General features: G+C 41.4%; 2 protein-coding genes across 4 annotated transcripts in view; one reads left to right on the plus strand and one right to left on the minus strand.

Annotated features, from left to right (window-relative positions):
- The window catches only part of clcf1 (cardiotrophin-like cytokine factor 1), a 17,911-nt gene extending 16,758 nt beyond the window's left edge, over positions 1–1,153 (minus strand). Inside the window, exons 1-2 of one of the 2 annotated variants that reach the window (XM_084352751.1) lie at positions 1,081–1,153; positions 649–727 (exon numbers count right to left, since the gene is read on the minus strand). The gene's annotated coding sequence lies outside the window, so the exon portion shown is untranslated. Of the gene's footprint in view, positions 1–648; positions 741–1,080 lie in introns of both variants that reach the window. The other variant, XM_084352750.1, reaches the window with a different exon arrangement.
- ssrp1a (structure specific recognition protein 1a) lies at positions 883–13,111 on the plus strand. 2 transcript variants are annotated; one of them, XM_084352747.1, is made up of 18 exons: positions 883–987; positions 1,822–1,891; positions 2,630–2,815; positions 6,590–6,695; positions 7,001–7,194; positions 7,308–7,408; positions 7,626–7,755; positions 7,863–7,966; positions 8,162–8,290; positions 8,374–8,595; positions 9,318–9,390; positions 10,406–10,538; positions 10,640–10,685; positions 10,792–10,924; positions 11,099–11,272; positions 11,492–11,589; positions 11,692–11,860; positions 12,647–13,111. In XM_084352747.1, exons 2-18 carry the CDS (start codon positions 1,838–1,840, stop codon positions 12,710–12,712), a joined length of 2,118 nt encoding a protein of 705 aa, XP_084208873.1. In that variant the 5' UTR covers positions 883–987; positions 1,822–1,837; the 3' UTR covers positions 12,713–13,111. The 2 variants fall into 2 exon arrangements, with proteins under 2 accessions (XP_084208873.1, XP_084208874.1); XM_084352748.1 differs by lacking the exon at positions 883–987 and adding an exon at positions 1,238–1,326.
- Positions 13,112–14,621: the final 1,510 nt, after the last annotated feature.

Raw genomic sequence — 14,621 nt, forward strand, 5'->3', positions numbered from 1 at the left:
TTTGTTCTGGGTCCGACCCACAAATAAATCCTCTGGAGTCGGCGCCTCTTGTTGAAATTCTTCCATAATCGCTCAGATACTCTGACGCGTTTGTACGAAACTCTCCTGAGGCCCAAAAAACTCCAAGTTCACTTTGTTTCAACTGGTTTTGTCCGATTTAAATTGATAATTTATCTGACACAAATGGGTCCTGTTTTAATATATTAAGGCTCAATTCTGCTTGTTTTACTTTTGCGCTTTTACTGTTTATTGCATTTTCTTATTTATATTTATTTGTTAAATCAAATGACTAAATTCAGTTGAAAACCTGTGCGCAGAGACTGAGAGCAACTGTTTATGTTTGCCCCAATGTTAGGAGGTTAATCTGGTTATGAGCATCCTATTTGACCCAAAGTGTTTCTTGCTCTGAACTATGCTAAATCTATAGTTAAATAAACAGCCTGCATAGACTGCAAGTTGGTAAAACAAATTATATCAACTTTTTACTGTCACTAGAGATGGACTACCTCTACACTGATGCACTACAGGCGCTATTATATTACAATATTTGGGATTAATATTTATTTTTTAATCAACTGAATAAAATTGATAATATAATATAATATAATATAATATAATATAATATAATATAATATAATAGAAACATACCTGGCCCATTTCACCAGATGTGTCGCGTGCCATCTAGTGGTGACACGTCGCCACTGCAGTGTGCTCTGCCTCGCGGACTCTGTAACAACGGTCTGTGTTTAAACATTAAAGTTACCATTAGCAACACCATAGTTAAAAAACTAGACAAACACGTGCGCCTTAAATGCAGTGGAGGCTGTACACTTTCCCCTGAAGGCTTTAATAATAAATGATTAACAGAAAAACACCCTTTGCCAAACCGGAAGTAAATACAAACAGCCCCTGATTCTTTCCTGTGACGTAGGGCTAGCTCCCGATGCTACACGCGGGAAACAGGCGAAGCCGCTCATCACATTGACAGTAAGACATGAAGTTTTCAAATTGCATCGTTTCGCTTGTTTAGAAACTACTTCAGGGATCTTTGTGAGTAACACGGGAGTGTCGGATACATACGTGCGTTTCTTTGGAGCTTCTTCGTCCGCAGAATTAACTCTGAACATCACTTCGTTTCTTCACGCCGGCCTAGCTCTGCTGAATCGCTCGATTTGATGTGCGCTGCCTCTCTCCGGGGCGGTGCTGTAGCGCGCGTCGCCTTCTATTATGACTCAGTCGGAACTCAGTGCAGCGATGTTGAATAAAAGAAGCGCACCTGGTGCAGTTCAAGTTAGCCTAGCTTTGTTTTAGTGGCGCAGCATGGATGTAAGTTACCGTTTCTGACTAAAAAATAGTGGCACCTGATTGTTACTGACTGATTTATGTCGGAGGAAAATAATATTTGCAATTGTTTAACTCCGCGGTGTGGATTTTAACAGCTAACGGTCAGCAACGTGAACTGTTAGCTAGCTCTGCTCGGTGCTTTAAACTGTGTGAGCGCGGTGGCTAGCTTCAGTCAGAAATGCGAATATGACAAATAAAACCAAAGGTAAACAGGAAAATACTGCTTTTAGTGTTTAACTTACACCAACACAGGACGGTTTCTCCCTCTATCCCGAGTCTGACTCAATGTTTGGTTTAGCTACCTTAGTCACTGCGTGTCTGACCACCATGTTGTCATCAACATCCAGCTATGTCAGGGATAAATGGGACCTTTTATATCCAAAACTCAAAATGCAGCTTAAAACCCAGTGGAAATTTTTTTTTATGCTTGATATATGAATGTTCGGCTCTATCTAATGGATTTTTCCTCCTGTGCAGCGCATCAGTAGCTGAGATGGGAGACACACTGGAGTTCAACGAGATTTACCAGGAGGTGAAAGGCTCCTGGGTCAGTATCCTCATCAAACTCCTCTGCTGTCTAAACTGATGTGTAGAGAGGACCCATACAGGAAAACAGTTCAAAATAATACAGAAGCACAGGCTGATATCAACTTTAAAAAGACATAATACTAGCCAAGCAATGATGTGACTCTGTGAATAAAGTTAAACACACAAACAAGTCAAAAACAACATAGAGTATAGAACAATAGCCAGAATCTGAAATGAGTGACCTTCTTTGCATGTGCATGAGATTTGTACAAGATTATGTATCAATTAAAAAATACATCAGTGAAGTTTTAAATTAAACCTCTTAAAATACAATTTATCTTTTTCACAAATTTGTTTCTTTATTGTAAGTTGTGTAAAAAAAAAAAAAAAAAAAGATTACATTTTTTCCCCCTGCATGATCATTATTGTTAAGAAGTTATCCCTGTGGACTAGGGCAGCAACTAACCCTTATTATTAATTTTGAGTCATATTTTGGTCTATAAAATAGGGGAAAGGGGAAAATGACCATTGCATCTTCCCAGAAGCAAAGCAGACGACTTGATATTGCATTTATGTCTTCAGAGAAATTAGATATAATATGAATTGTGACTTTTTGTAATTCTGGTTTTAAAAACTGCTTAAACAGTTTATACATTTTTGTCGGACAAATCTTTTAGCCAACTTACCTTCAAACATGCAATTTAACACAAGTTCCTGTGTCTGACTGTCTCTGTGTGTCTTTCCTTTGTCGCTGCAGAATGACGGGCGGCTGCGTTTCAGCAAACAGAATGTGGTTTATAAGAGCAGCAAGACGGGGAGGGTGGACAGCATCCCGGCTAGTGAGCTCAACCTGGCTCAGTGGAGACGAGTATGTTTAGGTCACGGCATCAAGCTGGGCACCAGCACAGGACATATCTACAAATATGACGGCTTCAGGGACACGGTGAGTTAAAAAAGGAAATGATGTGCATGTCATACCTGCAGGCTTCATTTTTGCAGTATATCAGTTGTTTTACAGTTTTTTAGGTTTACAATGTTGACCAGGCTCTCATGTAGTGTACATTCGGTTGACAAAAACTATGACTAGTTATGAAGGACAGTGACTGTTTTTTTCCGTGACTACGACGAGAAAATGATCTTAACTATAATCTAATTTACTACATAAAATGCCGTCTTTATTTGTCCTTCACATTGCCATCAAAATGGATTTATTTGAATATATTATTTAAAAAAATAACTTGCCCAAAAATACACAGTTTAATAAAGGTGTTTGCAGTAATATGCTTGCATAACCTGAATGAAATAGGCCCACTTACTTTGTGAGTATGATAACAGACAAATAAGCCTGACTAAAATGACTAAATTGTTTAATATAATCTGATGACTAACGAGACTAAAATGTCAACATTTTTGATCAACTAAAACTATATGAAAATAATCATGGTTTTATTTGATTAGGCCTTAAATACGCTGACTATTAGCCAACTTAAACTTGACAAAAACAGGATGAGGTTGACTAAATAAAATAAACACCAATAAGGACGTCATTTAAAGACTAAAACTAAATTAAACAAAAATAACATTAAAAATATAACGTTAGTCTGATGCCGTCCTTCTTTTTTCCTGTTGCGATTACTCAACAGACTCCAAATCTTTCTCTCTGGTTGTATTTTTCTGTTCCTGGGAAATAATTGTTACCTTACTTGGAGGAGAACAAGGCAACAGTGGAATATTACAGACTGACACACACTGCTGGTTAGCTCAGCGCCGTGTTTATGACGAAGGATGTAACGCAAGCAGGGGGACCGCCGATAAACAACTTCCCTTGTCTGACATTTCCACGGAAAAAAAACGCTACCATCCTGCAGAAAAGGCCACTGCTTGTGCGTGTTTGTATGTGCGTTGCTATCAAAAGTATGTGAATGAGTCGGCTCTTCTCTCCGACGCTCCTAATGGGATTAATGAGGGAAACCAGTGCTAGCATGTGTGTTCCATAAACAGTGTAATCATCGGCTCATGTGAGTCAGTGTTTATATCAATCCACTGAAACAATTTGGCTCAGAAGACAGACAAGGAAAAAAATTGCGGTCATGTTTGTTTTTTATCACCATAATTTCTTTCCCTCCGCTGCTCGGAGTGTATGGGGAATGTCAGCACGCAAGTAAAAACTGGGATGGAGGGATAGAGGAGTGGGTATAACCTGCAGTCTGCGTCTCCTGGGGTTAATCAGCGTATTTTTTTTTAAGATGGATCCTCTCGTCCCGGAGCGCAGGGCGTGATGTCATTGTTTATTATCCCACAGCCAGTGTCGGTAATCGGGAGTTGGCTTGAGGTTTAGCCGCTGGCGAGCTGTACAGAAGCTGTGATGCATCTGTCCGCCTGTAGTGTCCTCGAGCAACACATTGAATCTCTGCCAGAGACGATATTACGTAGCTGACCTGTAAATGACTGCTGGTGGGGCTGTGATTGTAGAGGCTGCTCATGTTCATTTCACGTGTAGTTTGTCGCTGGCCCAGCCCATCATTAATATTATAAGATAATAAGAGTGCTGTGTTTCTGCAGCACCAAGTATCGAACTGTCGAGCGCTAAAATCTGATATCGAATGTAGAACGGAAAGAATTAGACGATTAGTCACGTGTCAGAAAATGAAGCAGCATCTATTTTGATGATTTTGATTAACAATTAATTGTTTAAGTCGGTAATCATTTAAAAAAAGCCAAATCTGGCATGTTAAACATGAGCATCTGCCGTTTTTCTCTGGTTTCTATCAGTGAAAATTGTAGGGATGCACAATATATAGTATCTGCCTAATCAATTATTCGACCGATGTTGGGAAATTTATATTATTGGCAATTTATTGGTATCTGAAATGTATAGTTGATAAATAATGCAGAAAATATTTTGCAAATTGGCTTTATTGACTTAACCAAGCTCAGCTACATGCTCTGATGCAGTAGGTGGCAGTATGCAACTGTAAAGATGGTTTGTGGTTCGCCAATTAACAGAGTTATAATAAGAAGAAGACAACGCAATAGCAATTAGAAATTCATGTTCCACAAGGGTTCAGAGAGGAGGGAGAAAGTCCACATTGTTAACACGACAAATGTTCTCAGAGCTACAACATTTTAAATTGTCTTTGCTCGCGACTTTTTAGTGTTTTTACCTTCAGCTGTGCTGCAACTGCAGCTTAGAAACTTCTTTTTAAAAATATTTAAATGTGAAATTGTCAGCTATCTTATCGGTTTCGTCCATGAAAAGCAGGTGAAAAAAAATCCATATCGTACATCTCTAGAAAATTGATTATCGTTTTCGTTTATACACATTGATAGAAAATAGAAATGTAGAAAATTGTTTTGTGTGTTTTTTTGTTGCTATCTAGGATTTCATAGACCAAACAATGGATCTAAATGAAACCTAATAACAATCTAGATTGAGTGGTCATGTTCAGGGCATGAAAAGCAGCATGTGTGTTTCTATTTAATATGTGCTGCATGCAGCCAAGTGCAAAAGGACAAAACACAATAATTAGAAAAGGAAAAAGAAACAATGAAGACATTTTCTTGACTTTAGAAAGAGCCAACTAGTTTTTCTTGGTACAGCGACAGTTTTCACAAATGAGAGGTTGAAAGTTGTCGGGAGAACATGGTTGAAAAATGTTGTAATAAAAGACAGACGGGGTGGTTATTGTGTGTGTGTGTGTGTGTGTGTGTGTGTGTGTGTGTGTGTGTGTGTGTGTGTGTGTGTGTGTGTGTGTGTGTGTGTGTGTGTGTGTGTGTGTGTGTGTGTGTGTGTGTGTGTGTGTGGTCGTGGGGGGGTTTGTGTTTATTATGATTAAATGAGCTGAGCAACAACAAATCTGCCAAAACTGTAATGAGGAGTAGAGAAACACTCAACAGCAGGCCTGATGAGGACAGTGGGAATGAACACACACTCTCACTCACACACACGCATGCACACGCACACACACACATTCACACATCAACACAGACGGGCCACTTCTACACAAACTCTTTGATTTTGATGCATTTACACATCTGCTCACACATGCTCTCCTATCTAAACAACGCCTTAATCCAGGCTAACAAACACGCTGATGAGCCCTAGCACACGCACGCATTCAAGCACACACATACACACACTGACTCTCTGGGATCTAATTGGCTGTAATAACCTTATGGACAGGCAGATATCCAGGTGCGTAAACTCTGTTTCCCACAGAGTCTCATTCTCTACCCTGCACACACTCGCACACCACAATCACTTCCACATGTGTGTGTACTACTCGGACAGTGCCTGTGTGTATGTGTGATTGACCATGTGTTTGTCGCTGTGTGTGAGTGTGGGTCCTCTCCAGTTGTAAGCAGGCCTGGAGGATAAATAAACAGGCTGATTGTCAGCGGTGGTTTGGAGGGGAGGAGGACAAAGAGGGCGGATGGATTACGTTCACCTCCACAGTTCCCAAGAGGCCTCAGCGGCAGGCACGGTTATAATTGCGTTGTGATTAATTAGCCCTCCATCCCTCACCCTTGTTGGAGCTTGTTTTTCTAATCTTTGACCCATGCAGTGCCAGTGTGTTACTGACTTGTTAACCTGAAGTCTTCTTCTTTTTACTCCCTCCTCATCCTTTCATCACTTTCTCTCCCGTCAACTTTTTTTCTCTCCTCTATTCGTGACTCTCCACCTCTCTGTTCTCCCCTCTCACCTTTTGTCAATCAGGACTTAGAGAAGATCTCTGAGTTTTTCAAGACTAACTACAAATTGGAGCTGGCAGAGAAGGACATGTGTGTGAAGGGGTGGAACTGGGGAACAGCCAAGTTCTCAGGTAATGAATACACAACAAAAATGTTCTCACCAGATTCAAAGCAAAATCATTATAGATTAGCAGCTACGACATCAAAGGATCAGTTTTTCTCAGTGATTCAAGTGTCGTTTACCCAAATGATCCATAAAGATCTCGGTTCATAGCTTTTTACTTAGAGAATTTGGAAAGTCAACTTGTAGCAGCAAACAACAAAAAGTCCTATAATAATAGCATCTCACTGAAAAACATAAATGGATTGTTAAAGATTTGAAAAAATAAGCTGCTGCTGACAATAGGTTTTCTTGTTTCTCCCTCTCCCACCACAGGGCCGCTGTTATCATTTGATGTAAATGACAACACAGCGTTCGAGGTCCCACTGTCCAACGTGTCCCAGTGCGCCACGGGAAAGAACGAAGTCACCCTGGAGTTTCACCAGAATGACGACACCGAGGTCTCGCTCATGGAGGTCCGATTCTACGTCCCGCCCAGCCAGTCTGATGAACGACAAGACCCTGTTGAGGTGAGGACAGATGGGCCACTTCCTTTTCTATGACTAGTTCTTCCTCTATTTTTGTTTGTTTGTTTTTTAATCTCCATTAATAATAGTCCTAAAAGTGTGTGTTTTCCCTACAGGCGTTTGCTCAGAGCGTGTTGTCTAAGGCTGATGTGATCCAGGCCACAGGAGACGCTGTCTGTATCTTCAAAGAGCTGCAGTGTCTTACGCCCAGAGGAAGGTATGATCAACAAAACAGTCACTCAATATTTCCTTATTTGTGTTCTCTGAAATTGATATAACATGGGAAGGAGGTTAGTGATTAAATCCCTCAACTACAGGGCTGGTAATGGAGCTAATTTCCGTGCTACGAGTCAATGTAAACATGCTGAGTTGAGCCATAGTGAGACTTTGTTAATCTAAACTGCTCTATCATTTCTCTCTTTTTCCTCACTCAGATACGACATCCGTATCTACCCGACATTCCTTCACCTCCATGGTAAGACCTTCGATTACAAGATTCCCTACACCACCGTGCTACGTCTGTTCCTGCTGCCACACAAGGATCAGAGGCAGATGTTTTTTGTTGTAAGTGGACTCTTGTTCATACTTTTTTTTTTTTACTTTGTACCCCAACTGACCTTTTTATTTCTGTCGTTCCTTCTCACAGTTTCTTTTTGTTTTTGTTTCAATAGATCAGTCTGGATCCTCCGATCAAGCAGGGTCAGACACGTTATCACTTCCTCATTCTGCTCTTCTCCAAGGAGGAGGACATCAGCCTCACTCTCAACATGAGCGAGTGAGTATCTTACATCATGGTTTTATAGGATCAGTGTTCAGTACACACTTCTTATCCACAAGGGGGAAGCAGATATCTGGAGGAGTCATTTTTATGTGTTTACAGTGGCTCCGAGACTTCTTCTGCTCCTTGTATTGTTTCTTGTCGTGTTTTATTTAAGATATTAAACCTGTTCTTCCTCTGTGTGTCTAACAGGGAGGATGTGGAGCGCCGCTTTGAGGGCAAGCTCAGTAAAAACATGTCAGGCTCTCTGTATGAGATGGTCAGCAGGGTGATGAAGGCGCTGGTAAACCGAAAGATCACTGTACCTGGAAACTTCCAGGGGTAAGCAACAAATAAACGCATTCAGAACACATTTTATTTCATATTTAAGTAAATCCTGTTAAACGTGCCTCATTCCTCTACAGTCACTCCGGGGCTCAGTGCATCACCTGCTCCTACAAGGCGTCCTCAGGCCTCCTCTACCCCCTGGAGAGGGGCTTCATTTATGTCCACAAGCCCCCCGTACACCTGCGCTTCGAGGAGATCTCCTGTGTGAACTTCGCCCGAGGCACCACCACAACCCGGTCCTTCGACTTTGAGATCGAGACCAAGCAGGGAAATCAGTACACCTTCAGCAGCATTGAGAGGTGAGGACGCAGAAATTCACTGTCTCAGGGGCGCCAGAGGAACATGGTTATTAATACTCCCATAAATTATTCTGACATTATCCAGGTTTCTGATCCTTTGTGTCAATATGGGCGTGTTTTTGATTCCTTTTTTCCATCATTATCTTCCTGAAGATATCAATAAACTAAGATAATGAGAGTGAAAAATTGTGACAGTGTAGGACAGTGCACTTAAACAATAACTAAAAGAAGATACATTTAAATGAGCACATTTTACATATTTATGAACACATTTTTTTTTTCTTCATTTTTGTACCCTGTGAATTTCTTCAGCGGATGAAGAAGTAATCACTTTGGTTTCTGGATGCCTGAGCTCCGCCGCATTTGCCACATTGCTGATTTTGCTTCTCCATCTTATCACCGTAATTAAACATTAGAGCAGTAAGCAGTGAAAATCACCCTCTGCATTAGTGTTAACAGACGTTCACTTTCATTTCATATTTAACTGGAGCCTGACCAGTATTGGTAGGATAGTAGGATTGTAAGATGTCTTACTGTAATTAAACCATACAAACATTGAAAAAGTCAGCCAGCATGAGACCAGTAATATCACGTACTGATGTATTTAAAAAACGCTAAAAGTCGCATCCATTGTTATTGAGATAGTGAGAACATATAATATAGATGTTAGGTCATATTCACACTCTGACCTTGTCCACCCTTTTTTTTCTCCTTTCCTGTAGAGAAGAGTATGGCAAACTGTTTGACTTTGTTAATGCCAAGAAGCTCAACATCAAGAACAGAGGGTTCAAAGAGGTAACTTTAATAATTATTCGAACATCTCATCCCAGTGTGTAAACAAACATATTACGTGTGTTTTGTCAGACTTCATCCCAGATATTGATGCTTGTTGCCCTTCTCCTGTATGTCTGTCCTTGTACCCCTGTAGAAGAAGGTGGGTATGGTCATGGGCGTCACGTGTGAATTAGACTCTTGATTTTATCGGTGTGGAGTGATCTCTGCTTGCATGGCGTGCTCCTGTGTGTATGCGTGGGTGTGTGTGTGTTACAGAGGATTGTGTCTTATAATCTTGATTTTGTTTGGACATTACCAACACGATTGGGGTCGAACCTGATAAATCCTCATCGATTTATGACTAATCATGGGACATCGGGGGGGGGGTGGAGTGTGACTGATAATTGTTTGCATCGTGCTGACTAATGTGTGGCCCGGGGGCTTTTGGTGTGCTTTAACACTCGACACAGCTGTCATCATGACCGCTGCCTCACACAGACGGAGCTGATTGCATTAATGCTGTATGTTGAAATGTATGAGGTCCCGGTCTGTCTGACAATGCAGTCCAATCACCAACTCAGGTTTGCTGTTAACATGGCCATCTGTTGCCATGGTGACAGGGTCAGCAGCGTGGGTCAGTGAAAATGAATGGGCCTGTTATCCATTTCCTGTTGTTTTTTGTTAATTTGACTTGACTTTGTCGCCTGTTAGTCTGCTAGCAGGCGTTGTCATAGATACATGGTGATGAGAGACCACGTGGAAGGAGAAGAAGATAGCTTGGTTTTATCGACAACTACTGTTTACGCAGTTTTTGTGTAATGCTAAACTAAACTGCAAAAAGCTGAAGATGAAGAAACTTAAGTTCTGTGAAATTTGCTTTTTTTTGTGTTTTCTTGCATTTTACTGACTAAATAATCAACTATGGAAGTTTTGCTAATTTGCAGCCCTCTGCATGACTGTCAGGTCATGAAAAGCTATGCTGTATTGTTGGTCTTGTTGGTTTGGGATTTTTTTTTACCGTTCAGTTTACTTTCAGGGCATGAAAGGTAAAATTGACGAGTACAGCGACTCAGACGAAGACCAGCACGATGCCTACCTGGAGAGGATGAAGGCAGAGGGCAAGATCAGAGAGGAGGGCAACGACAGCGACGAATCGGATGCCGAAAGCGGTGAGTAACAGTCTTAGTATGATAGAAGTAGGAAATACATGTTGAGTTCAGGAGATCAGTGGGTTTGATCAGAGGCTGTTATGTCCCATTTCACCCTTCAGATGAGTCGTTTAATCCCGGAGAAGAAGATGACGACATTGCAGAAGAGTGAGTGACTTTTTGTTAATTTTTCTTTCTGTCACCCTGACTTTGTTTCAACCAGCTGAAGTAACTCCTGGTTGCCTGTCCTGTTTTGACCATATCTGTCACTCAGGTACGACAGCAATGCCTCTGCAAGCGACAGTAGTGACGACGGGGACGATAGTGACGATGAGAGCGCGAAGAAGAAGAAGGCAAAGAAAGCCAAACCGGTTAAGGAGAAAAAAGAAAGGAAACCACGGAAAGAGGTAAGTCAACAGGAAGCAGACGAGAGAAATATCAGGCTGTAAGGAAGATTCAATCAGAAATGTTTGTGTTTTTCTTGAAAGGATGCCCCTAGTATTGAAAGTAGCTGTACAGTATATATTAACTTGTATCACTGCACATATTTACCCGTTGATTTCCTTCCTTTTCTACCATAGAAGAAGAAGAAGCAGAAAGACACCGGCGGCCCCAAGAGGCCCATGAGTGCCTACATGCTGTGGCTCAACTCTAGCCGCGAGCGGATTAAGTCTGAGAACCCTGGCATCTCCATCACAGAGATATCCAAGAAGGCCGGAGAGATGTGGAGACAACTGGGCAAAGACGAGAAGGAGGTGAGGAGATAGAACAAGGAGGACGAGAGAGAGAATAAGATTTATTCCTCTGCCCTCACAACACGAGAGAGTATGTGTGCAAAGAGTTTGGCTGTGACCACAGAACAATATATGTAAAAGCTGTATGTCGGATCAGTTCAATTAAAATAGATTTGATTTGCTAAACTTTCTGTTTATTTATTAAACTTTAATTTTTAACTGTATTCTTTGTATCTTCAGGAGTGGGACGTGAAGGCTGGAGAGGCCAAGAGGGACTATGACAAAGCAAAGAAGGAGTACAAAGAGAGCGGTGGAGGATCAACCTCGGTTTCCAAGAAGTAAGGCTCGCAACACAAAACAACACAGCTTTTTTTTCCCCCTTGTTGCAAACTGTCTCAATTATATGCACCTTTTTTTTCTCCCAACTCTTCACCCGTTAGGGAGAGTAAAAAATCTGCTGGTAAAAAGGATGACAAAAAGAGGAAGTCTGCAGGAGGAGATAAGGACAAGGAGCGAGGTGGCAACGACAGCTTCAAGAGTCGAGAGTTCATCGAGACGAGCGAGAGTTCATCGGACTCGGACCACAAGAGCAAGTCCAAGAGGAAGAAGGTAAAGGCAGTAATGGTTAATGTGATTATCTGCAGCAAACTCCATTAACATATCCATCCTGTCCATCTCTGTGACAGCACTTGCCGCAGCGAGTCAGGTTTTTTGTAATAATACACGCATCAGGGAGCTGCATTGTTCTCCACCACTTCTAAGTTTGGGGACATAAAGAACGTATTCATTAGCTGTTACAAAATGTCCTATAATTGTTTCTGACGAGCAGGTTTCCATTATATTCTAGTGCTGGACAGTATAGCCAACAAAGTAAACACCCACAGTGTGGTTCAGGTGGTTGTTTGCGTGCAGTTTTGACATAAGTGCACAATGTGTGGTAGTATTAAACTCAAGCTGAGGACAACAACAGTACGATCTACTGTTGCTGAAAAAAAGCTGAAGAGCTTTTTTGTGTCATTTGGACAAAAATATATATAAAAGCTTTTTAGTGAGCAGCAGGTGATTTTATTTTCAGGAAGAGAGAGGACTGTTGAAAGAAGCTGACAGCCTGCAGGTCTGACTGAGGGACAGCTGCAGGGGAACCAAACCTAGACTCAAAATAGAAAGCACTATATAAAAGGTGCCTGCAGGTCCTTTTTAAAAGATGTTTGACAAACTGAGAATGAGACTCAAAAATCAAACTTGTGTGGCCGTATTTGAGAGCTAAATAATCCAGTATATACTGTATGTCAACCCTAATGTTATCATGTGAAATGTGGAATAAAAACCATCTTGTTTTTTCGTATTACACTCGCACATTGTACTGATCTGTTTTTTTAAATATCTTTTCACCAGGAATCAGACGAGGAGGAGGAAGAGGCCATGTCCACACCTGCCAGCTCCGAGGAAGAGTCTGACTAAACACACACACTTTAACCCGGCATACACACAAACCAAGGACCAAGCATTTATTATCTCCATGTTGAGATCTCACAAATGGGCTGACAGAGTACAAACACAGTCTTGTGAGGGCCTCTGAAAGCTCATGTACTATTTGATACGACAGCTCAGTGAAATGGTGGTATACTGGTGTACCGCTTTTCCCAGAAATCTTGATGGGTTTTTTTTGTTTCATCTCACCCATGGGGATGGTTGATGTAGTTTTTATAGCAATGAGGAGAGTAGGAGTTATTAGTTGATGCGAACAGATTTTGTTCCTCCCGAGTAAAGCATTTACAAACAGGAGTCAAGTGTTTTTTTTGTGTTTTGTCATGTTTTCAGGCTTAAATAAATAAATGCATCATTTTTAATAAATCCTCACTTTGCTGTTTGTTTTTTGTACACTGCTTTTCTACACCAATTCCCCAAAAAGTTAAGACACTGTAAAACCTCATAAAAACAGAATCATTTGCAAGTGACTGTTCTCCGCACACACATTAATACATTTTACTGTTATTTCCCACCACATGAGAGGGGGCACCTACTGTACCCACTGTAGTAATGATGCTGCAGCTCAGGGAGATTCCTTCTACATTACCAACAGACAACAGAAAGAGCCCCAAAACTGTCACTGTAGTCATCATACTGTAGTCATGTAGTCGTCATACACTGTTGTACATCAGATCCATTAAACAGGCGGGTGGTTTGGGAGTGTGTTATCAGGAAGAAGTTACATGGAGACCCTGGTGAATGTTTGAGAGGTTTCACACGGGGCCGAGGTCTAAGTACGCAGCGGTTTGTAAAAGGTCTGCTTTACTGGGGTCAAACAGGGTGGCTTTTAAGAGCCATCGGATGTGTGGTTCACCTCAACTTTGACCGTGTTGATGATAAGATACTCTTCCTGCTGCAGTTAGACTGACTGGCTGTCCTGAGAGGCCCCCCCAGATTTACTGTCAGTTGCACGTTATATTTTTGACATTAATTCCTGTCTCATGGAGCCATGTGAATTGATTTTTGCATTAAGATCCCCCTGTGACCTCGGTTCCCTTAGTACAGTATGGCTGCACATTAAAGTGTGTTTGCAAGACTTGAGTACGACTGCGTAGTTTAAGAAAGTAGTGACGCCTTTTGTGGCTCCAGAAGAAGCTGCGTTCAACCTCATAAGTTGCATCAAGTGAGCTGACTCAGTGGCCAAGTTGCATTGTGGGTAACATAGGCCGTGTCCTTTATCGATCTATTCAATTGCGACCACTATCCGTAGCCTAAAATCCGATGTAGACCAAAGCCATGTTTCTGAATCTCTCCATTTGCACTGTTAAATCACAATAATGCAGTAAATCTCAATTCTGATACCTGAACTTTTTGTATTGGCCAATACTTAGTACCAATCCGACACCAGTGTGTTACAAAACATGCACTTTAGTTGTATTATCAGCGGGCCTCCATGTTGTGGATGTGCTTGAAGCTTCACAGCTTGGTTGCTTGTACTGTAAAAACAAATCTGTTAAGTTGCGTAAATGTGTAAAGGACGCCTCTGAGAAGGGCCAGTTTCTAATTACATTGAATTTTGATTAAATTAGGTGGTGTTTGGTTGGTGCTTAGACTCGTGTACTCACCGATGCCACTAGCATTGTAGGCAGCATCGGAGGCCTTTCTGATACCGGTATCATTATTGAAACAACCCTACCTGAGACCAAAGTGGCTGAGCGACCATCGTTCTCATCCCTAGCGCCAAAGTCCAGTCAATGTTTAGTAAATACAAATGTAGCTGTAGCAGAACTGACAGAGGGAGGCTGCGTAGGTGCTTCATGTGGTGTGCGCATGTATGCGGTTGCATGCCGTCATGTCCTTAATGTTGCGGTTAAAGACGTATTGAGTGTGGATGTGTTTA

This window comes from Pagrus pagrus (genome assembly GCF_965226575.1).
Source record: "Pagrus pagrus genome assembly, chromosome: 5".
In the NCBI taxonomy this organism is placed as follows: Eukaryota; Metazoa; Chordata; class Actinopteri; order Spariformes; family Sparidae; genus Pagrus; species Pagrus pagrus.